The sequence below is a fragment of the Cyanistes caeruleus genome, chromosome 2 (assembly GCF_971803275.1).
Source record: "Cyanistes caeruleus chromosome 2, bCyaCae1.hap1.1, whole genome shotgun sequence".
Classification (NCBI taxonomy): Eukaryota; Metazoa; Chordata; class Aves; order Passeriformes; family Paridae; genus Cyanistes; species Cyanistes caeruleus.
Window position 1 is genome coordinate 51178683 of NC_141702.1, and position 24488 is coordinate 51203170.

General features: G+C 38.1%; 1 protein-coding gene across 32 annotated transcripts in view; it reads right to left on the bottom strand.

Annotated features, from left to right (window-relative positions):
• Nucleotides 1-24488, bottom strand: part of TRDN (triadin) — a 232834-nt gene that overhangs the window by 86256 nt on the left and 122090 nt on the right. For all 32 annotated transcript variants that reach the window (XM_086876943.1, XM_086876924.1, XM_086876942.1 and 29 more), the window contains 2 exons: nt 11623-11658; nt 8308-8361 (listed from right to left, as the gene is read on the bottom strand). In XM_086876943.1, the coding sequence (XP_086733069.1) occupies nt 8308-8361; nt 11623-11658 (90 nt within the window). The remainder of the gene's footprint in view (nt 1-8307; nt 8362-11622; nt 11659-24488) is intronic.

The window sequence follows — 24488 nt, forward strand, 5'->3', positions numbered from 1 at the left end:
ACTGACACCATTTTATTTGCATTCAGTAGCTGCATAAAAATGGTGCTTTCTGTACTGTTTTTTATCTTTTACCACAAATATTTCAGAGGAGACTACTGTTGTCATATTCTATGCAGTGTCTTAAATACTTAAATCCTTAGAAGAAAGTTAGCTTGATTTTACAGATTTGTAATCTTGGTTTTATAGGCTGTGTATTATCAGAAATTCATACCACATTGGTCAATTAAAACCAAATGAGACAGAATGGTAAAGCTCTCCAAGATATTCTGTCATTAAGAATATTGTGAACATAAGTATTTAGATAAAGAGGTCCCTTTAGTCCCTTCTGCTGAAGGGAAATGTTGCAATATGAGTTCAGTCATGTTGTTAGACTTGAAATAGTCCACATGACAAAGTCCTGCATTAAACTAGATTTTTCCTGTTCTGCTCCCAAGGAGTATGTGTTCTGCTGTATTTCACTGCTATTCTTACTTTCTTGATCATTGTAGGAAACCTCACTGCTGTTTTGCACTTTGATTTATACAGATCATGAACTCTACAAATACATTTCTTTCTGGAATAAGAACACACGAACAAAACCTCTTACATTATGAAATCATGCCACACATATGCTCACTACTTTATATATGATCATCTTTTGAGGAGGGCAACAAACAGTTTTCCTGATGGAATTTTGTGAAGAAAAGGAAAGCAGGTAACAGTTACTCTGTATGAGTATCTTTGTTTGAAATCTGCTACCTTGTTGGGAAATATTTGAGAAAAAATTGTGCAAAATAAAAATCTGAGCAAACAAAAGAAAGAATAGCCTGGATGAAATGCAACTGTGTTCAGTTCCATCTATTTGTTCTGAGGCTTTTCTTCACAGGCAGAAAGCAATGGCATCAAAACTCTCCATCATAAATTGTAGATGTAATACAAGCATATATGCTATAAAAATGTCTATTCCACACCACTGTTACCCTGCAAATCAAGTGACATTTTCATGATAGCAATGAACTGGATGAGGCTCATTTATTCCCGTTCTCACAAAGTGAAGTTGGTACCACTTCCAAAGCATTTATGCCTGGGAAGATAATTATATCTGCAGTGTATGTCATAGTCTGGATTCAACAAAGCTTAAGCATACGCTTGAATGCTTTGGTAGCCTGGTGGATGCGGGAAAGGCTGTGGATGTGTCTATTTGGACTTCAGCAAGGCCTTTGACACTGTCTCTCACAGAACACTCCTGGAAAAGCTGGAAGCCCATGGACTGGAGCACTCTTTGCTGTGTTAAGAACTGGCTGGATGGCCAGGCATCCAGCTGGTGGCCAGTCACCAGTGGTGTCCCTCAGGGGTCTGTGCTGGGGCCAGTTCTGTTGAATACTTTTATTGATGGCATGGATGAGGGTACTGAGTCCTTCATTAGTAAATTTGCAGATGACACTAATCTGGGGACATGTGCTGATCTGTTGGAAGGTAGGAGGGCTCTGCAGAGAGACCTGGAATGGTTGGATGGATGGGCAGAGTCCAACAAGATTAATAAGTCCAAGTGCTGAGTGCTGCATTTTGGCCACAATAACCCCCTGCAGTGTCACAGGCTGGGATGGTGTGGCTGGACAGTGCCCAGGCAGAAAGGGACCTGGGGGTGCTGGTGACAGCAGCTGAACATGAGCCAGCAGTGTGCCCTGGGGGCCAAGAAGGCCAATGGCCCCTGGCCTGGATCAGGAATGGTGTGGCCAGCAGGAGCAGGGAGGTCATTCTTCCCCTGTACTGGGCACTGGTGAGGCCACACCTGGAGTTTCTGGCCCCTCAGTTTGGGAAGGACATTGAGACACTTGAGTGCTTCCAGAGGAGGGCAACGAGGCTGGTGAGGGGCTGGGAACACAAACCCTGTGAGGAACAGCTGAGGGAGCTGGGGTTGTATAGTCTGGAGAAAAGGAGACTCAGAGGTGACCTCATCACTCTCTACAACTCCCTGAAAGGTGGCTGTACTCAGGTGGGGTTGGTCTCTTTCTCCAGGCAGGAACTGACAGAATGAAAGAACATAGGTAAGCTGTGCCTAGAGAAATACAGGCTGGATATTAGAAAGAAAGTTTTTTATGGAAAGAGTGATAAAGTACTGGAATGGTCTGGCCAGGGAGGTGGTGGAGTCACCATCCCTGGATGTGTTTATAAAAAGACTGGATGTGGTGCTCAGTGCCATGGTTTGGTTGAGGTGTCAGAGCATGGGTTGGATTCAATGAATGTTGGAGGTCTCCTCCAACCTCGTGATTCTGTGATTCTGTGATCTCAAGATGGAGTTAAAGATATGTTAAATTCCTGTTGAAATTGGGTCCAATTCTAGCCAAAAGTGCACTTGAATCATTAAACAAGTTCAGGGCTATGAAATTTTGCCAGCCTCAGAACAAAACACCTTAAAATGCCTTTTCTGAGAAGAGTGGACACTGCTATAATCCTTTTAGCTCTGATTTTTAAATTGCACATAATTTGACCTTCTTCTATTGATATTATTGTTACTTTCGTGTATGAATAAAAATAATTTTTGTAGTTAACTTGCTCCCCCTGCCTTGCTCTTAAAGTAGTGCTTTGTGTACTTTTTACACAAAAGTACTTTGATGCATAGGAAATATCTGGTGAGAAAAAAAGAAACAAGACTGCATTTACAGTACAAGTGTCTTCACACACACTGTGAACTGAAAGGAAATACTGGAAATTATTTTAACTCTATATTATCCTGAAACAGAAAATACTCTAAGGAAAGTATAAATGCAAAATAATGTGCCAAGCTATGAGACTGTGAATTTCAACATCCTATTAAAAGTAGTAAAAATATCATGAATTTTAGGCCATTTACTCAAAAATGTTTAAAAAAATTGGTGAATAAGAATTGGTGGATTTCAGATTAGAAAGCTTAGTGTAAAGTAAGCTATTTTATGCTCTATTTAAATAAATCCTCTATGTAAGGAATTCATAGTTGTAAAGTAAAATCTTGTAACATCAGAGAATTCTTCTCCTTTCAGGCCATCATCTATTGTGACATAAGTAAGGAATGCATTTTTTCTTTCCCATTTGGAGTCAGATAATGGCTCATCTTACATAATCCCGTGGACAATTTAGGACACCATGTTCAGTAATATTTTCTCAGACTTCAACTGGGATGAAAATGTCAGTGGGTTGAAATGATTTGTGGAATACATCTCCATCCACATAATAGATTCCTGTAGATGTTAAGTGGCTGAGTGATGGACTACTGCACCAGCAGCTAGGTTTTGGCTGCTGAGGATAGAGTGCATTCCTGGAGGACCAGGAGCACAGTCAGCTCTGAGGCTTCAATAAAGCCTCGTGGAAGAACCCTGGGACAAACAGCTGAGGACCAAGACCCAGTTTCTCCTGTCTTTCAGCATATTGTTGGGGAGTGAGATTAGATAACTTCCAGCTGCAAAAAGAGACAAGCCTGGAACCATCCCATTGAAAACAGAGAGAAAATTACTAAGTCAGAGAAGATATGATATTTAACTTCCCAAAGAGCTAAGGTGGGGCAGATGAAGAATTATGCTAAAATGGACTGAAAAGAAAGCTTTGGTGATTCAGAAGGACTACAGAATGATCCTGGATCTAAATCCAAAGAACCTAAGCAGCAGTGTTAATACAGGTAGGGCTTCATTGTTTTGTTCACACCTGCTATCTTGTATCTCACACTACTTCTGAGTGAAGATTTATTTTGTACAGAAATAAACTACAAAGTTTGTCCTTCTGCACCCAGTAAGTTACCTCTAACATTTGTTCCCGAAGAGATAGAGTGTAAACCCGGAATATAAACCCTTAGAATGGCTGTGCTTTGTTATGAAAAAAGTCTGAGAGGGTTAACTTCAGGGCAGAGAAAATTGAACTATCTACTCCAGCTACCAGAATAATTTTCTTGGTAACATCAGTATGACAGAAATACATGCAGAGAGGCTTTCACCAGGTGCGGTGGCTGCTTATAAAGAGAAATTTCAGGGCACACAGAGGCAGTCATACATAAGATCCTGAAGAGAATGCGGGATGGAAACCTTTACTATGTCCCTATAAAGTGAGGGAGACAAGCCCCTTTTTGTTTCTCTAAAAGTCATTACAGAGGGCATATAACATAAACTTTACCCTGATTTGTGAAGTCTCTCCTCTTGCACTGACTACACATATCTACTACACGAGATGAGAATACATAGTTTGATGGATGATGCAGAGGGTGTGGTGCTGTGAATAAAATACATCCCTGGCTTGTGACTTGAGACCTGAATCTGAGAAACCTGACAAACAATCCATGATAAGTTTGCCTGTTCCACTCTGTTGCTGAATTATTCAATAGAAATGCTGAATTTTATTAATCTTCTGTAACATATACTATATTATATATATTTCTATATACTTGTGTCCTACAGGTGATAATTAAAAGATAATCAATAATCCAGCTCCTTGATAAACCTTTTCTACATTGCAAACATACCTACTGTTCCATAAACTTTTGGGGTTCTCTTCCATTTTATATAGACTAAAACCAGTTTTCTCCTTATGGCGTTAGCTTTCCTGCTGCCATTTTTGTTACAATCATTTATCTTGAGCCAAGAATTAAAATAACTTCCCTGCTAAGTAAATTCTGTCCATTAGCAGTAAAACCAGTAGTTTATCCTGCATTAAGCAGAGTGATCTGTACCTATACAACCCATCCTCTAACCAAGTTTTTCAGTATAGCCTGCATTCTAATATTCTGCATTTACCTCATGAACCCATTTCCTATATATTTTGATACAAAATGTCCTCTTTCTGCTTCTTACAAACAGTGGAAAGATTGGTAACATAATAAAGTAATAATAATTCTAGTGGAACTAGCAGTCAGTTTGGGAGATTGGATGCAGCTGACATCTGAGCACTGAAAATTAGCTATTGTCTGTCATACTTATTTTATTCTTTCTGGATCTAGACTAAATTTTATTGATTTTCAAGAGGGAAATTGTGCACAAAAAGAGTTTCTCTTATGAACCCAAAGCAAATGATGAATAAGAATTTTTATTTTTTTTTTGCATGTGTGTGGAGAGGAAGATGGGGAAAATTAGGCATTAAAACCCAGTAATTAGGCAGTTAAGTGACAGTACAAAATCTGTTAAACATACTGCAAAATTAAATAAAAAATTTCAAGACCATTCCAGGGAAATTCTAAGCAGCAATTAGGATTTAATTTTTGCAGTGTTGGAAAGAGTTAGAATTGGTTTTCAAATCAGGCAAATTTTCAGGGGAAAGCATTGTCACTGGTGCTCAGAGATGGTGCAGGAGTCTTGCCTGTGAAGTGAGACCATCTCCTGAGAGGGACTCACAGATGAGCTGTTCCCATCCCTCTCCCTAGCTGCAGGAGTGCATGAGGTTGGTGATACTGGGAATACAGTCACCCTCCTGCTAATTCAGCTGGAAATGCTCTGCATGGTTTGAGCCTGTGCTCCCTCCCCTGTCCTGCACCTACATGCACTTGCTTTCCCCATGGTGACAAAACAGATCCAACAAACTGACTAAAGTGTAGTGTGATGACTGTCCCACCAACAGCAGAATTAACTACAGCTGGGGACATGCTAAAGATTGAGGTGTGAGGCTCCAAAGGGATGGGAATAAGAGGGAGATTTCCTTCCTAGCCCCCTCTCCTGACAAAAGATGTCAGGATGGCAGCTACTTACCACCTACATCCCTTCTCTGAGAAACCCTTCAGAGGGAGCCTGCTGGGCCCAGAACACAAGGGGTGCCTATGGAAATCCTGTGAAAACCTGTGCCACTCCTCAGAGCAAAAGGACAGACTGATATTTTGTAAGGACAGGACACTCTCAGACCTGTTCTTCTGGCACAGCTGGGGAGACCATACACTGTGCAGAAAAAAATGAGGGAATGGCTGCAGGATTTAGAATGGAATTAACATAAAACAGGATAACTGAGGAAGATGTGTAACAAAACCTCTTCAGCTCTGATTTCTCCTTTTAGAGCCGCATCATTTGCATATATCTATGGAATTATTCTGCTTTACAGCCAAACGCTAGGATCTCAACCCATAGTCAGAAAGGTGATTTTGTCCAGTTAGAGAAATCTGGAAATGCTTGAAAATATCCACTTTCAAAATTGAGTAATGGAAGCTTATTGAGGCTGGTTTCCTAGAGCAGCTGTCAGCTTGCAGATCCAGAAGTTCTCATAGACTTCTAAACTCCATGATCACTTTCTTTGCTTTCTCTGTATACATATACATAGAGGGAGATAAAAATAGTGCATGTTGAATTAGGCAGGGATTTCTCAAGCAGTGACATTAAGATCAGGAACATATGTGGTGTAGATACACTGTGAGATGACCAGCTGCGCTCTCAGTCTGTTCAGTCTGTTAAGAAGAGTAAACCTTGAGCTTTAGGCATTCTTGGGCACAGGTTGTGATGTAATAAGATATGTGGAAGAAAATGAGATATGAAATTGGATAATGTATTTAATTTACTGTGCTAATAGGCAGCAGTCTACTTATGATGTTGCCAAACAAGCATATTTAATATTTTGCTCTGGTGAGGTATTCTGGTGGTGAATTAATTTTCAGAGAACTGGAGGGGAAGCTAAAATGCAAAACTCAAAGCCTACTGCTCTTTATAATTTTTAAGGCAAACTAGAAATTTAGAAATGTGTCAGAAGAGACAAACTTATTTTATTTTTCCATAAGAAGCCATGTCATTTCCCCCCCTTTCTTTATCTAAATCAGATTACTATCATCACCGTGCTTGCCAATAAGCAGACTCATTGGAATATTTTTCAAACATGAACACAAATATTGGATGCAAGCAGGTGGAATGAATTAATTATAAGCATATGGTTCTGACATAATTTCTACAGAGTACTGTTGAGAACTCTAAGGGTCTAGCTATACAGCACTCTTTGGCAACAAAACTGCTTTAAGAAATTATCAGTGACATGAATATAAATTTTTGTGGAGCCAGACTTACTGGAATGATCCAGCCTGAACACCCTGCCACACACACATTCCTAGGACAGCTTTTAGCTGTAAGCCATGGCACTGGTGTGGTTTACACTGTTGTGTAACTCTTGTGTTGGCAGAGGTGAGCGTGGTGTCAAACAAACACCGCAGGCAGGGATGGGGGGCACTGGTGGGGAGGGAGGTGGCACTTTCCAGGCCAGTTTCATTTACTTCCACGCAATATGTGCTGCAGTAGCCCAAATCCTCTGTGGTTCCAGGCTATGAGCCCTTCTGTGGTAGAGACAACTGCAGGTGTTCCTGGCTTGCACTGATCCTTGACCAATTCCCTATCACCCTTACCACTGCAAGTTATTATTCCCTTTTTCAGTGGAGGAGAGCACTGAGACAGACTGCTGAAATTGTCTGAATTAGAGAAAGATAGCCAGAAAACAATCTTAAAGAAAGAAAACCCAAAGAAAAATAAATAAATAAATAAAAATATCTCAGATCCATTCAGGGGAATCACCTAGAGGCAAAAGAGCAGCAAAGTGTGGGCTGGCCACTGCTGGGATGCCAGCACCAGGCACAGCCCAATAGCACAGAGTCTGCTGAAGCACCAGCCATCCTGCTTTAGACTAGAATAGTATTATGGTTTTATACTCGCCACATTTTCATATGGGAATTCCTGAGCTGTTTTTTGATAGTTAATATTAAATGTAAAACAGCAAATAAAATTACTATTCAGGTTGCTATTCATTGTATTGGGTTTTATCTAATTAAGCAGAAATGTGGCATTTTTTAAGATGGCTGTGAAGCAGATGAGATCATAAGTAAGTAAAAATTATTAGATTTTTACAATCCAATCTAAATTCAGATAGGAATTTATGCCATTATTTGTTTTAAAATGTTTGTTTGACTTTTCAGTGCATATTTATGATTTTCCAAGAGATGCATTTTGACAACCTACTATGAGATCAGCACTTTGAAATATCAGATCCCTTTCTCAAAGGGTTCGAATATAGCTTCACATGGAAACTAGTTTCTGTAAATATTACTTTTAAAATCAGACTTTACATTCAGATTATATTTTTTTTGATCTCAAGCCCTGCAGAATGGCCCAATATGGCACCTCATAGCTTCCATGGGAGGACAAGAAGAAAACATAATTAGACACTTAGAAATCAGTGTAAAATTTTTTTTTCTTAGCAAATATTTCACATATGAATTATCATATTGATTTAAAGAACAGGCAAAAAACCACCCCGACAACTTTTCTGCTGCAATCCAGCAGATGGTGCTATGATGCAATAAACTGGTTCAAGAATACAATAAATACACTGCACGCAAATGTTTTTCTCCTTTACCTGGTGCTGCTGCTTTTTTGATGGCTGGGTTGGCTGCAGGAGCTTTTGCTGGCTCTTAAAAAAAAAATAAAATATTATTTATTACAAAGAATTATATTTTAAAAACCCCACAAAAATCTGAGGAAAGGCTTCCAGAGAGGAAGCCAGTAGCAATTTTTTTAACTGAAGAGTTAAACAAAGAGATTACCCAAAGGGAGAAGGGCTGTGTGTACGTCTTCAATAAATTCAAAGGCAACAACAGAACAACAAGTTGAAGGGGTAGTAAGCTCTGGCTGTTAGGCACTGAATCCCTTCTTTCAGCTTTTTCTGCTTACCAGTTCAATATCTGTTGGCAAAGCAGAGGAAAGAAGGTATGTAAGGGTTTCAGCATGGCCTCTCCCCTCAGGCAGCAGCTGTGTGCTGGGAGCCTCTGCATCTGATCTAGCAGCTATGAGAGCAGAAGTCCTGAACCAGCATCTGGCAGCTGTTGAGGATTCACTCTTGTGAATACATAGTGGTACTTCAGGGGATCCCACAGCTATTCACAGTGGTATCCTTTCCCCTAATCTGAAACTGGCCCTGGTTATAAGAGGTGAAGTTTGGCTGCTTTTGCAAAGTACATCCACAGACTTGGCTATACAAGGAAGCTCCCTCCATCCTGATGAGTGGAGGAACAGTAGGAGAACATCTTCATGTGTGATCCTGTAATTGAAAGAGCAATAGCTGTATTCTCCTGATAGAGAAATGTGCCCTCTCTGTCCATTTAAACATTTTTGGTCTTTCCATGAAGCATTTGCATTATACTGTCTTTGCTTGTAGCGCATGTCCTTGCATAATGAAGGTCCTAATGATGAATGGTATGTGCATCCCCAAGTGGATTTGGAGAATCTTATGTAGAAGATCCCCGTGTAGAAGAGCCTAAGTAAGCTACTAGATTTATGCACTCTTTATTAGTATTTAGTTAATTGCTTTTATCCTCAGGAATTACAAAATCAAACCGTACTTAGACCACAATAATTTAACAAATATCCATCAGATAAACTCCGCCAACGGTCATAAAGGACTTTTTTTTGGTATCAGCTAGAAGGTTCTTTAAATTAAAATTCACGTTTTCATGTCTTGAGAGGAAATAACTAATCATTTTAATCCCATGCTGAATTACGGAATGCCAAAAAATGTTAGTTAATCCTTCACATCTGTCACTGTATTATTACAATGAAAAAGAACATGGCTAAATCAGGAATGTAATTTTGAGTCCTTCCCCTCCAGTCTTTTGAGAAGTTCATAAAAGATGCATCAGATTGTCTTGTGAAACGGAATTAAAACAAAATATAGTTTGCATGTGTGGGATTGCTTTATTTCCGTCCATTTAAAAGACCACAGCTAGTAATTATATCCTAACTTAGCTATTATCACAGCATTGTAATTATTTGTGGTGCTCACCCCTCCTTCAGGGAAATTTGTAAAGACTTTGAAGAAGAATTTTCTTAGTATCACTTTTCTGAGTGCCTGTTTTTGCAGAAGAGATCCAATGTCTATCTTATAGAAGTATCAAATGGATCTAATACAAAATAGCAGTACTCTTCCATTTATCCCCTTCTGAGCTCTCAGCTACAGCATGCATGACAGTGAATTTTTTAACACTTGTTTTCAAAACATCTGAGAAAATAAAGATAGGAGTCCTGTTATACAAAGATTTTTATTTTAAACGCTTAATATCTGAATGACTAAAAAAATTGTGAGAGAAAAATAGAATTAAGAAAAAGAATGTTTGACAAAAAAATTCTGTAATTCATTTAATTTTTATATAACTTTTTAATAGCATTGAAACAAAAATGTCTGAAGTTTAAACTGGCTTTTGCAAACATATAATTTTCAGTTTGTTATTCACAAATTATGTATGTGATAATGATTCTGCATCTTTACATGAACTTCAAATTTCACTCTGTGAATTTTACTCATGATTGAGATGGGAAGTTTTGCTTTGACAGCTGCTGCAGAATTCTCCCATGAAAGGAATCACAGAATGGTTTGGGCTGGAAGGGACCTTGAAGATCATCTCATTCCAACCTCTTTGCCAGGAGAAGGGACACACCTTCCATGAGACCAGGTTGCTTAAAGCTCCAGCTCACCTGGCCTTGAACACTTCCAGGGAGGGGACATTCATCCACAGTTCTTTGTGTAACCTGTTCCAGCACCTCACCAGCATCACAGTGAAGAATTTCTTCCTAATATCCAGTCTAAACCTATTCTCAGTTTAAAGCCATTACCTCTTGTCCTGTCATTGCATTCCCTTGTGGGAAGTCCCTCTCCAGCTCACCTGTAGGCTCCTTTTAGGCACTTGAAGGCTGTTCTGAGGAATTATGTGTCCAAATTAATAGGTCCTTTAAGACCTGCTTGAAAACAGGTACTTATTTCACTAACATGTCATTACTTGTAGAGTAAGTCTATGAAATGTTTTGTTAGATATTTCTGCAAAATTTGCATAAGAACCCAATATATAAGCTTTTTTTTTAATTGCCAAAATAAATCTTTTAATAAATTGTTGCAAAACTGAGGATGGCAGGAGATTGTTCTACCATAGAAGTCACAAAAGTTTATCCATGGAAATGAGAGTCAGTGTACTATTTAACTGTGAATTTGAATCAGATTTCAAAGTTTCATATTTTTTCTAATTTTTCTTATATACTGTATTTTCAGAACAGAATGCTGAGCAGATGAAGTTTTACCAAAGATACTGTCTTATTATCCTTACTGCATTGAGGCATTGACACTTGCAAATTTGCAGAAAAGGAAGACATAGCTCTTTCCTTTTAATGATACTATGTTCTTGAAGCATGTTTTGGCTATTTTTTCAGAAGAGCACAATTCCCATCTCTCTTCAGCTGCAGAAGTTTCTCTGTTGGAACCAGAGCTACTTAGACAGGCAGGGCCCTTGCTTTGCATTTATGAAGATAAATTTGATGTTCCTCAGCATGTTGAACTCTGAGCCTTCCCAGCCTATTTATGAAAATTGCTGCCACTGAGATCACATTCAGCTGAGACCTCAATTTGACATTTCCTCCCCTATGAAACCTTTGTTTTTGAAGACAGTGATAGGAAAGAGGGGAAGGCAAAATTGTCAGTCACAAAGAGGAATGTGCAGTTAGAAATAGGATAAGAATGAATTTAGAAAGTAGGAGGCAGCAGAAGACTAAACATGTCATTTTTCAATTATAAATGGTGTAGCTACTTTCTTCTTTGTATTTTCAACAACTCATTAACTATTATTTTTGGATTAATGAAATGCTTTTTTTTGAAACTGCATGGCATATAAAAGAGATAGTAGTCTCTTACTTTTGAGTTCTTTGGATACAGCAGCTTCTTTTTTATCTGTAAGAGAAAAAAACCCAAACACATATGTGTGAAAACACAGTAAAGGTAAAGGCAGACAGAAAACCACAGTGTGTGATTTAGAGGTGAAACAGTTTATTTGCTATCAAGTGCATTGGAATGATACAGTGATTCATTCCACTTCTGTTTGTTTCATGGTACAGTGGCACTAATTTAACCCTACTTGTAAATACAGGGAAGCCTGTGTGACCCTGAACACTCTTGTTTCATTTTGGAAGGATAACACGTGAGGTTTGACATGTGGTTGAGCTACCACCATGGCTTTCATGCAGCAGCTGAGCTGTGGTGGCTCACCACGTGCACGCTGTCAGAGACACAAGGGAGGATGTGCTAGCAGCCCAAGAGCAGAGACATAATGAAAGGCACTTTTCTCCTGCAGTTGTTGGCAATCACACATCTAAGGCCTAGTGCAGAAGATTTTATGCCTAACACATTTTGAACCTGGAGAAACTCAGTCCTAACCCAGCCCATGTAAGAGCTGGCAAAATTCATCCCTGGTTGACTTGAATAGAATTGAAATGTCTTAGCTGTATCAAAATGCAGCATGGCCAGGCAATCTACTGGAAAGACTTAACTAGGCTATTCAGTCTCACTTAAGGTAGGATTTTTGTACAGTTTTTTTTTTCAGGAATTTTTTTTCTGATGGCCGAGAGATTTGGAATCTTTACTGATGATAAGTGTGCAGAAATACGCAGAGATAGCTTCTCTCCATTATTATTCTTGGTGCTGTTCTACCTCAGGGCTTTTAACTGGGCAAAAAATCACCCAGTTTTAGAAGCATTCTTGGTGCTTCACATGCCCTTTTCACTAGTCTGACCTGTACAACCAAGAAATTATTCGTGGAGATCCTGTGAGACAGGAACAAAGGCATGCATAGAGGAAGAAGGCATGCAAAGGGTAGAAGGTATTCCCCTGGATGACTATAAGGAAATTAACATCCTCTCTAATAAGCTATAGGGTGCCTGGAATATAAGGCATATAAGGAATATAAGGAATATAAGGAATATAAGCAGGATAATGCTTATGTCCACAACATATATGAATGATAAATGAATTGTGCTCTTGAACATTAATATAAGAAATACTTCAGGGCAGAACCTGTCAAATTAAATTGCTTGCAAACCCAAGACTATCCCATTACTGCTAATAATACAAATAATTCTGTTTCTCTTGCTTTCTAAATTGCTGTGGAGAAGTTGATATGAGATAAGGTAATGCAAATGACTGCCAAGTAGTTTAATAATCTTGAAAAATTTGGAAGAAAATATATTTCTACTTGGGTGATATACTGCTCTGAACTGAAATATTTCTGGGTTAATCCTCTGCTTCCACTAACTCTCTGTGAAAGCATGTTCTGCAGGCATTACTTCAAAGTATGATAATTACCACATTTAGATGAAATTAATCATGAAGCAGCTTCCAGCCATGTTATCTGGCTAAGGAGCCTATTGAAGCCTTCAAGAAGTGCCTATTAGTTGCCAGATATGGAAATTTTGAAAGGTATATATTGCAACAATATGAAACATTTATCACAATAATCTTCCCTTGCTGGAGGTTATTAAAAAATAAATAAATTGAGAGCATCATTTACAATAACAGACTGGATCCAAATAAAGCCCTCAAGTTCTTTATTTCCTTTTTTAATATAAGTTGCCATTTATTAGGGCAACATACTTTCGTATATTTTAAGCCCATAATTTATTTTGAAAGATATATATATGTTTTTGAAAACACATTGATATGTGTTTTCCCATCATCAGAAATATATAACATATAATAAATATAGTAAATAGCTGGACAATTTTTCCAGTAAGAAAATCTTACAATTTGGTGGGTTTGTGTATTTTTTTTGTTTTTGTTTTTGTTTTTAGAGTGTAGAAAAGTAACGAATAATTTATTTCAATAGCACATATTAATATGAAAATGTAAATAGTGTTAGGATATTCTTTTCAAGCCAAAGTGTCTCACATTTGATTTCTGAAGCCATACTTATCCATCTAGTCTGGAGAGATTTACAGAAAATTGTCCAGAGGAGATTGTGTAGGACCTTGAACTATGGAAGTACCTTTGAAGCTTTATAGCATTTACATCTACACACTTCAATGAAATAAATGACCTAGCTGCAAAGAAATGAACATCTGGTGGATCTTACAGAAGGAGGGAAAACTGATCAGGACTTCTGAAGTCCCTAAATATGGTTACCTTCTATAAGGCACAATTAACACAACTTATCAACTCAATGGAAAACAGCACCAAAAAATAAACTGACCAATGAGTCATACTGTTGCAATCTCAGACAATGTGAAATTTGTCTCTTTCACTGGTACCTTGCACAGGACTAGGGTTTAACTTTTAAACTATGGGAGTGTGATTGGGAACATAGCTTATATTAAATTGGGTTTTAATATTCATTATGTCTTTTTCTTGAAAACAACAGCAATATGTTCTCTTGCTTCTCAGTGGGTATATTTTTTTCATGTTGGTTAAGAAGAGAAGTTTCCAAAAAAAGCCAATTTCTTCAGAAAATTTTGAAGACACATTTGATATTTAGGTCTTCTTAGAGAGCTCCTGTAAACCATCCAAATACTGTGCAATTCAAAGACTGGGTAGCTCAGACAACCCTATCAATTTTCTTTTCTTGAAAAAACCTACAACTGGTTTTAAAAGGCTAAGCTGATGAAATAATTCATCATCTGTGGAGCACTGTGAAGCACCCTTTTCTTTTTACAGTTATTCGCTGAAGGTGTTTGAGGACAATTGTATTCTGGTCTATATTCTCAAAAAGTAAACATGCTTATACAAGCTTTCCTCAGGTGAATGAACAGGTTCTTCTTTTATTGACTCTTCTGAAGGACTAAAGTACAATAGTACTTAAAAAAATATTTTATTAAAAACCACCAAATATTTAAACAAATATGATCTGACTTTGTTCTTATCTCTACAGGCTAAAGTGATCAGTTTTGAATTCAAACTAGGAATGAGCATTTGGCAGCCAGCACAGATGTATCTCAGTAGAACAGCAAAGCAGTATTTTATTTTTTTGCCTCTTTTTAGCACATAGCTTGATCGTTTCCTCAGGCCTCAATCAGCATTCGTTTGAAGTAAACTACCAGTACACAGAAACTACAAATGACATCTAAACTACACATGGGGCAAGAATATAAATCCCTCTAAGCTTATATAGTGCCTTTCATGGCAGTGAGTCCCAAGGAGGTTGGTAATAAGCTATTAGACAAGGATGCCCCAGTGCTCTGGTACAGAGTTTGGTGGTTTGAGTTTAGACAAACTTCCAAAATGGAATATTTCAAACACTGCTCTGAAGTGAATTCCAGATCTGGGGTTAACAAAACTTTCACACATTTTTAACAATGGAATTATAATACAGTGTACATTGTACATTTCAGAACAGGAAATCTTCAACAGCTCCATGCAATCTATAATTTTGATAACTAAAAGGAAGTTCTGGGAAATAAATGGTTCTTGAATTGTGCTCTCTTGAAGGGCTTCTCTGTGCCTTTTTTTCTAGAAATCTCTCACTCAAACATTCCTAAGGGTATTAAAAATATCTTAAAATATTATTCAGGTACATGAGTATTTCAGAGTCAGTATATTGATAGCTCAGATAATGATGCACCATGTTAAAATAGCAGCTAAAACCCTTATAATTATTAGAAACATTCTAATTCAGATATGTTGTATCTAAAAGAGCCTTTTTATTTGGAGGCCTACAAAAAACATGTTGGTAATAACAAATTTAAAATAACAAAATCAAATATCAAATATCAAAACAGAAACTATTTTCAACATCAGTGGGCAACCACAGTGTCCTAGTTGAATGGTAGCTAATATCCTAATTAAGCATTGTGTCAACTTATAGATTCCTTTGCTGCTGATCTGGACTAAAAACCAAGACCATGGGGAATTGCTGTGAAGAATTACAGGTGCCTCTGGAGGATATGATTCACTGAATCAAAAACTAAAGAAAAAATTAAAATGTTGAACATTTTAATGTTTACTGAATGCAATGTTTACTGAAGGAGGAATTCTCACCCGAAACCTCAGCTAACACTCTCAACCTCTGCTGGTTTTTACCTGATGATCACATACTAGAATGGACTTAATCAAACCCCACTGTCTGGCTAATGGTCTACACAGAAAATAGGTTGTGTGATGAAAATGCCTCACACAATACGACCATAGTTCTAACAAGCAGAATGTTCCTAATGAGACTCACATAAATCTTCCCTCATTTCTTGGCTCTATCATTTATTTTGACATAGGTATTTAATTCATCTTGTGATTAAAAGCGGGAGAATAAAAAGAAAAGACGGCAGAAAAATTAAGAGAAACTTCAAGAATCAGAAAGAATTGTGTTGAAAATAAATTAAAAAAATATTTTCCAGTTCTTTGAAGTCCAAACTGTGTTGGTTTTTCAGAAATAAAAACAAAAACCCCTGTTTTTGGCAGTTTTTACCCACCAAAGTACAGTCAGTCGTGTAAAGGCTTTTGGAGCTTGGTCCTGGCCTTGCAAGTACAATACAACAACAGAGTTTTCATGACACTGCACCTTACAAGAATGACAGCTAAGGTTCCCTTTGCTGCCCTGAGCAAGAGTTCATATGACTGGAAATAAAAATGATAGCAGGTGGCATCTGATGGCTGAGAACTTCCATCAAGTGAATGGAAAACATAATTAAAGTCGCCTGGAGACCAGTCTCACTGCTGTCTGCTCCCAGGCTAGCAGATGTACCAGAATTTAGAAACTATTTATTAAGTGGCACAATTTGAAGCTAATGTGGTTTACAGTGATAAAAGAGGAACACACCCCAGATAGCTGAGCATTTTTCAAAATTAACTGTGGTTGAGCATATAGCAATTAAACACTGAATTGTGAAACCTTCTGTTAAAATATACTGTGGTTTAATATTTTTTTTTTTTAATTTACTTGAAGTTCTTAAAATTATTTTCCACAACACAGTATTGATTTCAACTAATATTCCAACAATTCTGAGAAGTGTTCATTCTTAAAGTGTCTTTAAGGATTTCTTACCAAGTTGCTTTTTAATTTATATTATTTTTGATAATTTTTCACTAATTATGTGGTATTACTGAAGTAAATTTTACCTTACCACATCTAAAAGCTTTTTGGAATACTTTTTTAAATTTTTATTTCAGTCACTTCTGAAACAACAGATGCCTACCTATGGGGGTGTTGTATCAGAGTATCTTCCCTTTCTGGAGTAATGTCTCCATTTTACCATAAAGACTGTAAAAATTCCATACAACAATGAAATAAAGAAAAAATATTTCTTCTTCTTAGTAGACTTAAAATCTGTGAAGGTTTTATCAAAACTGCTTATACTAATCTACAATTAAATTTTTAACATGCCAGAACCCCTAAAATTTGACAGCATAAAAGAGCTATTTAGAAAGATCAACATCTCTTCCACATGCAAAGTTCTGTGTTTGGGCTAACACTTGATTTTATACCCTGTCTTAATCACTGAGCATGATATAACCATATGCTCTGTGACAACTTCTGGCAAAAACTCTTCTTGCCTTTCCAAAATAACATTTCTTGGTGGGCATGAGAAAGGCGCCTCATTTCACCAATGGGGGCTGAAGTTGTGCACAGGGTGCAGTGCCACTACCACTTTAGAGCTGTTCCTGACCCATTACATGACAACAATAAAATCTCTGACCAGAGTTTAACTAGCTTGCTTTGAGAATAATGGGAATAACAGGGAAGTTCATTGGCAGGGACCGGTAAGCCTTGAATCCCAGACTGCAGGTTTTGCATTTCTATCTTCTGCCTGCAGAGATTTTGCCATGCCAAAAAAAGGGAAACTGCAAATAATGTTATTTTAGCTGGGTAAAATGGCATATGCAGAGCTTCTGGGTGTTAAAATAAAATTTCCTCAAGAAACATGAGACTGGACTATAAGATAAAAATTTTAAAATTAACTGATAACCAATGTGGCACATAAAGATGCTTGAATAGTGTAGGGCAATGAAAAAGGAGTCAGCTAACTAAAATTCCTCTGTTGTTGATTACAACAGAAAATCAAAATTAGTACTCTTAAATGTAGACAGATAATTTTCCACTGAAGCAAGAAAGACAGACAAAAATTTCAATCCACTCTCTGAGAAGGAAATAGGTGAAAAGGCTTTTCACCTCAGCACTGTATCTATTTCTTCTCCACTCACAGTAGCAGGCTTTTTGATAGTTTCTAAATTTCTTTGATGTGTCCAAGTCCCTTCTGATCACCAACCTGTGGAGGTGTTGTTTCTCTCTGCAGTGTCTCCTCACACCATCAAGTCTATCACCATTCTCCAGGCAGCTCTATGTTCTGTGCAGCCAATGAGTGCCTGCAAGCCCTGGGTACCAGAGCATCAGAAGCAGTTAGCAACCTAAAGCCCCAGAGCTTTTCAGAAAGTGTTTTGGCAATGCACATGGATGAAACACTAAATGTAATCGCAAACAGATTTCCCAAGATCATTAAAAGGGTTCGTTCAATAGAGCAAGAAATAAAGCAAATATAGGAGGGATGTGAGCAGACAAGTGATTCAGTTACAGTAAGAAAAAGCCTGCACTTGGGGAATGGCCAATTTCAAGTATAATAGTGGTTCATGGTTCCACTAATTGGTGATTTCGCCTTTCTACTTTGTAATTGCTGGAATGGATTCAGTTTCTCCTGCTGCAGAGCAGGTAAAAATTCGTTCATGTTAAATACATGTTCATGCATGAACAGTATCCTGGTTTGTACCAGAAATCCTGTGGCTAGACATACTAGGGCAGGGATCATCTCCCTGTACTCACTACAGGTGAGGCTGCACCTCAAATCCTCTCTCCAATTTTGTGCTCCTGACTTCTTAAAAATCGTTAAGGGACTGGAATGAGTCCACAGAAGGGCAATGGAGCTGGTGAAAGGTCTGAAGCACAAGCTCTGTGAGGAGCAGCTGAGGGAGATGGGTTTGTTTAACCTTGAGTAAAGGAGGCTCTGAGGGGGACATTATCACTTTCTCTGCAACTACCTCAAAGGAGATTGCAGCAAGATGGGGATCTCTTCTCCCAGATAATGAGCAGTGGGACAAGAGGAAATGGCTTCAAGTTGTGCCAGAGGATGTTTAGATTTGCTATTAAGGAAGATTTCTTTGCAAAAAGGATGCTCAAGCATTGTGAGAGATTGCCCAGGGAAATGAGGTGTTTAAATTCCTGGGGGTATTTAAAGTGTATGTGTGTTCACTTGGAGACGTGGTTTAGTGGTGAACTTGGCAGTGATGGGTTTAAGGTTGAATTCAATAAGCTTAAAGGTCTTTTACAGCCTAAAATGTTCTATGCTTCTACATTATTTTCTGTGTTCATCAGTCATGGTTTGAGAAAGCAAAACTCAGAAGCATGATATGGGATTGCAGTCATCCACACACAGGAAGCTGTAAGTGTAGCTAATTACAGAAACTGTAGTCCTTTCAAGAAAAGGTAATGGTTTTTTATGTAGCAAATGTGAGTAATACCATCACTTCCTAAAACTTAGGAATCAGATATTTACCTGGAATAACCTGTCATTTGAATTAGTATGAATACTATAAGAGACAAGAATTTTCTTGAGCATTTTTTATCTTTCCTTGAAACATCTGGGGGACGTACTCCAATTTTTTCTTCATAAATCTCAACACCAATGGTGTTTGATTCAGAAGAGAAATTTGGGTTAGAACAGGTTTTGTTAAGTGCATGTATGCTATGCATCCTTGTGATATCTCTTTCTGTACTTCTTAACACATTTCCATTTCTTTCTGTCGGATGGATGGATGGATGGATGGATGGATGGATGGATGGATGGATAGCTAGCTAGCTAGCTAGCTAGCTAGCTAGATAGATAGATAGATAGATAGATGGATGTACAGATGGCATCTATAGACATTATAACCAGGAAGAAGATATTTTCATATCACTGAATACAGATGTTGTCAACATTCTCACTCTGTGAAAAGGAAAATCTTAAATAATGAAATGTCCATCCATTCATCTTCATAGGTAGCACACTACTCTAATTACACTCGTAAGTGAGGCAGAATCTATGAGAAAACAACTTCATGCAGAACATACTGTAATCAAGCTAAAAATCAATGCTTTTATGACTACAGTTATGTATGGCTCTTCCGTTAAAGAGCATTTGCCTATTCCATTTTCCTAATCTTTCAATAATAACTTATCTGACTTAGTCTCTCAGAGTTACATATAGCAAACCACAAAATTGGCTCTGCTTCTTGAAAAACACATCAGGAAAACAAGCACAGCCATTGGGAATATTTACTGAAATGTTAAACAATCATAACTAAAAGTGAAGTGTAAAGGCTTATATTTTAAGTCAGAAATACCTCTGATCTATGAATCTTCATAGGGGAAAGGCATACAAGAGACTGAGGTACACTTCCAATTCAGTGACATGAATGTCTTTATCTAACATGTACTCATCAAAATTTAGTAAAAGCTTTTAAAGCTTTGTTTCAAGGTCAAGGCAAAAAAAATAATTTTTTTCTCTTTAAGTGCAAAGCAAAAGAAAAGAAGGAAAATCTTTTTCAGGATCTCAGACGCTGAAGATTCCTCCTGACTGACTTTAGCTGTGAGTCAAGCCATGAACTTTTCTATTTAGCAACAGCACAAAATAGTACTGCATAGTTATATCATTTCAACCCCGTGGATGTATCTGTACGTGGACATTTAACATAGAATAATTATCCCAAATATCTGGCCTGCTGACTCAGATAGACATCTTATTTTTAGGGCATAGAACAGTTTTCCTTCATTAAAGAGATTAACTTTGTATTGTTTGAGACATAGGCATGTTCTAATCCTGTTATTTCTGGATGTGATTGGAAAAATAAACATTACATTAATCCCCAGAACAGCATAAAGAGGTTTGATGAAATAAATTAGATTCTTAAATTAAAGCTATGCCACCCAGCTGCTGCACAGCCCAGGTAGTTCTTTCTGCATATCTGAAAGTCCACAAGCAAACTGTTTTTTTGGTTGCCTGTGTGGACTTTAGATTATTTATCACCTTCAAGCTTGATTATTTCTAGTATCATATCTCCCAAAAAAAGTCTTTATGAGATTGAGAATACAGTGTCAGAAGAGGTTGCCTGTCAGACACTAAATTACTCCTCTGCTTCACTCAAGGAAGGTTCTCTTGCCAACTCATCAAAAAGTGAGTGGTACTGCAAACCCAAGCCTCCTCCCTTTTATCTGTATTCATTAAAGAGTTGATGTTTCTAATTGTTTGCCAGCCAGATCTTACCAACATCATTCAGCATTTGCCTCTCTCAAATATCATCCTACTTTGTGTAGTCCAAGATGGAAAAGAGCAAACACAGAATATCAGATCTGGATGGAGAAATATTCAGCATTGACTTAAAAGCATTCAAGTCCCAATAGTTGGCAAAAGGGCCACTGAAAAGTGCATTGCATTTATTTGTCTGCTACTAACACTTCATGGTCAGGGCAGCTGCCTCAGACAGTGAATACTCACCTTTTCCTGTGCTGGCAATTATTTTGTACAACACATGGGGGGGTGGGGCAGGGGGCATGTAAATGAAAAGATTTCCTGTATGGAAATTACAGGGGAGAATACTGTTGGTACTCCCTGGATGGAACATGGTCAACATACCCAACCTCCCCCACACAATACAACCTGAGGGGGACTAAACAGAGGGTGGAGGGGAGTGGGGACTGCAGCCAGATTCTGTCAAAACCCTTGCACAGGAGGGAACTCAGAGGTACTTTATAGTCGATAAGCCTCAGAAGAGGTGAAAACTACAAGAGATAAAGGAAGAAGACCTGCTGTTGAGTCAGCAACACTGATGAAATCGCTTTCCTTGGACTGATGCATGTCCCAATCCCAAGACTATCTCAGATACTATACTGAGATACCCACCATCGAGGTACCACCACCTCTCACTGAGTAAAGGTATAGATGTATGACTAAACTCACTTGAGCTCCACCTGAATGTACATAAATAATACAAAAGTAAATTAAGAATTGGCAGAAGTTAGGGAAGACTCTGTCTGGGCTCATTCAATGGCCTGAACCTCTCTTCTCCCCTACAGGGACACATACTGGGTAAGAGCAATGCTCAGTGCATTCTGATCATCTTTTTAGTATATTGCTTTGAATGCACTTTTGCAGTCACACACTATAACTGGCAATTCTTCAGCCTAAACCTGTCACAATTTTATTAATGTAATTCTATTCTGTGAGCTGTTAATGTGAGCCCCTAATGGGTGCTAGCAGTCACTGGCAGAGGTAATGATGTGGATATCCAGAAGGGAATCTCTCTGTTTGGCATGTGACCCTGGACAAGTCAGTCAAAGCACCCTCTGATCTGGTGAAATGCTCATTGAAGAGCGCCCATAATGGGACACTGACAGGCTGCTTGGGCACTAGGGTCTCAGTTCTCCTGGGACATGGACAGACTAATCAAACATTAAGGGTTTACGAAAATCTCCCTTTTTCACATGACTGTGGGCAAGGATGGGAAAGGATCAGTTTCCACTAAAGCTGATTCCTATTAAAGGAAAGAGGAGATGAGTCTTTCACCTGAGAGTCAACACATCAACTGCAGTGGAGAGCCAGTCTTAGACTGAGTCAGTTCATATTGTGATGTGAAGGAGAGACAAGGGGAAGGCAGGAAAAGGTTTTTTCTAACTTCCTCTCTTTTAATTTCATCTAATTTCTATCTCTTGAATTCTAACTGTGTCCTGGAATGGCACAAATGTTTGGTTTTCTTTTGGTATAGATAATTTTACCATTCCCAGTTGAAAAACTCTTTCAATGGGTAATATGGACAGAAACACCATGATGACTTTGCAGCCTCTGTTCATTTTCACAAAAGCAGAGGAGGTGTTTAGGAGCTCAGTTCTCACAGAAAATCAATGGGAGTTATATCTGGCCTTCTGTGACATGTTTGTATATCCACCAGGTGACATACTGCATCTTTAGACATGCTTTGAAATCATGTTGTCAATCACTGATGATGATGGAGCAGAGAATTCAAAGTCCACTGAGTGCTTTGAAGTTTTGGTGTAGGACACATTTGAAATGCCTTTTTTCTTTTTTCAGGAGGAGACTCCCTTAACAGCAAGTCACATGGAGACCATGGGAATTGCCTTTCTGCTGTGTTTGCATCTCTATTCTGCCAGATTTTTTTCCCTTCTCCCTCACTGTGAGCCTGTTTTTATTCTTTTGTTTTTATCTGTTTGGGGAGATACAATTTGATATTTAATAAATAGCCATATCTGCCTTGAGGATTTCTGGAAATATCAATTAGGAAAGCAGGCTTTTCTATTTTCCATGGAAGACTAAGTACTTAGAGAATGACTACCAGTCACGTGTTCAGCTTAAAGGGGCTTATAAAAGTAATGCAGAAAGGAATTTCTGTTTTTCCAATGAACCTGCAAGGCAGTTTTCTCCAGCTGCATTCCTGCATTAACTCTTTGCTATATTCTCTTTTAGCTTATTATGTATATCTCTGAGGGTATACCTTTGTAATACTCAAGGCTAGAACACACCATCAAGCTATCTAGTCTGACATTTTGTTGTCAGAGACTCCTATATTTCAGCTAGGCACCTTTGCAGCTGATGTGTATTTTTCATTAGGTAAACAATCATCTTCTGCAGACACCAGGGAAAGCAATATCCACCCTGTGCTGTGGTAGTTTATCACTCTTAGTGTTAAGAACATGCACCTCATTTTCAGTCTGGATTCAGTTAGTTTCAGATCCCAGTCATTCATTCTTGTTTAGCTGTCCCTACTATGTTAAAGGGAGCTATTGTAGCCAGAATATATTTTTTTTTCTTTTTCTGTAAAGGTACTTAGTATCTACAATAACCAAGTCACCTCTTTCTGAAGAGATGAATTGACTATTGTATTCTTCTATGTTAAAAATAAAATAAAATAATAAATTCCTTACTTTGTAAATAACTCAAATGATTTTCTTTTGTTCTTTCTTCAATTTGGACATGCAACTTTCACTCTCTTCAGTGCTTTATAGACAGGTGATATGTGGCCATGGTCAGTGTCCCCTGGTACAAGGTTTATAATTTCACGTCTGTATGAAAAAGTATCAACCTCAATTTTCCATTCACCTTGTCAGTTTTAAAGCTACCTTCCAGATGTAAATGTAAGTGCCAATGTAACATGAAACAGTAGGGAACTGGGCCCTGAGGTTAGAAAGACTATATTTGGGTGTCACAAGAGAACATAACTCTGAGTAATGGGATAAAATTAAGCAAGGGAAAATTTAGGCATACTTGAATGAAATACTTCTTAACTGTGAGATCTATAAGGTTGTAGAATAATCTTCTGTGGAAATTGATGGAGGCCTAGTTACTTCAGACATTTAGAACTAAACTGGCTAAAGCACTTGAAGTTATTCTGTAAGGAATTATCCTGCAATGTCAGAAGGAAGGATTAGAAGACCTAGTAGGTCATTTCCATCTCCTCTTTCTGTGATTTTGTTGTACAAAGCCCCACAAACAGGACATTTTTATCAAAGTCAGAAGATGCCCCTAAGCCCTGTTTGTGTAAGAGAAAAAGGAGTAAATTACATCACTTGCTGGTAACTGTGCAGGAATCCTACTTCAGCATTTCTGTGGGCTAGTGCTACCAGTGCTGATGGCTGTGTGCATACTTTGTGAAAGCAGAAGCATCTACTAATGAAAAACTGTCAGGAAACTGCAAGTGAATTATGAATAGGATCCAGGAGAAGAGCAGCAGGAAAGGAAAAATCAGAATGGGCCCGACATGCA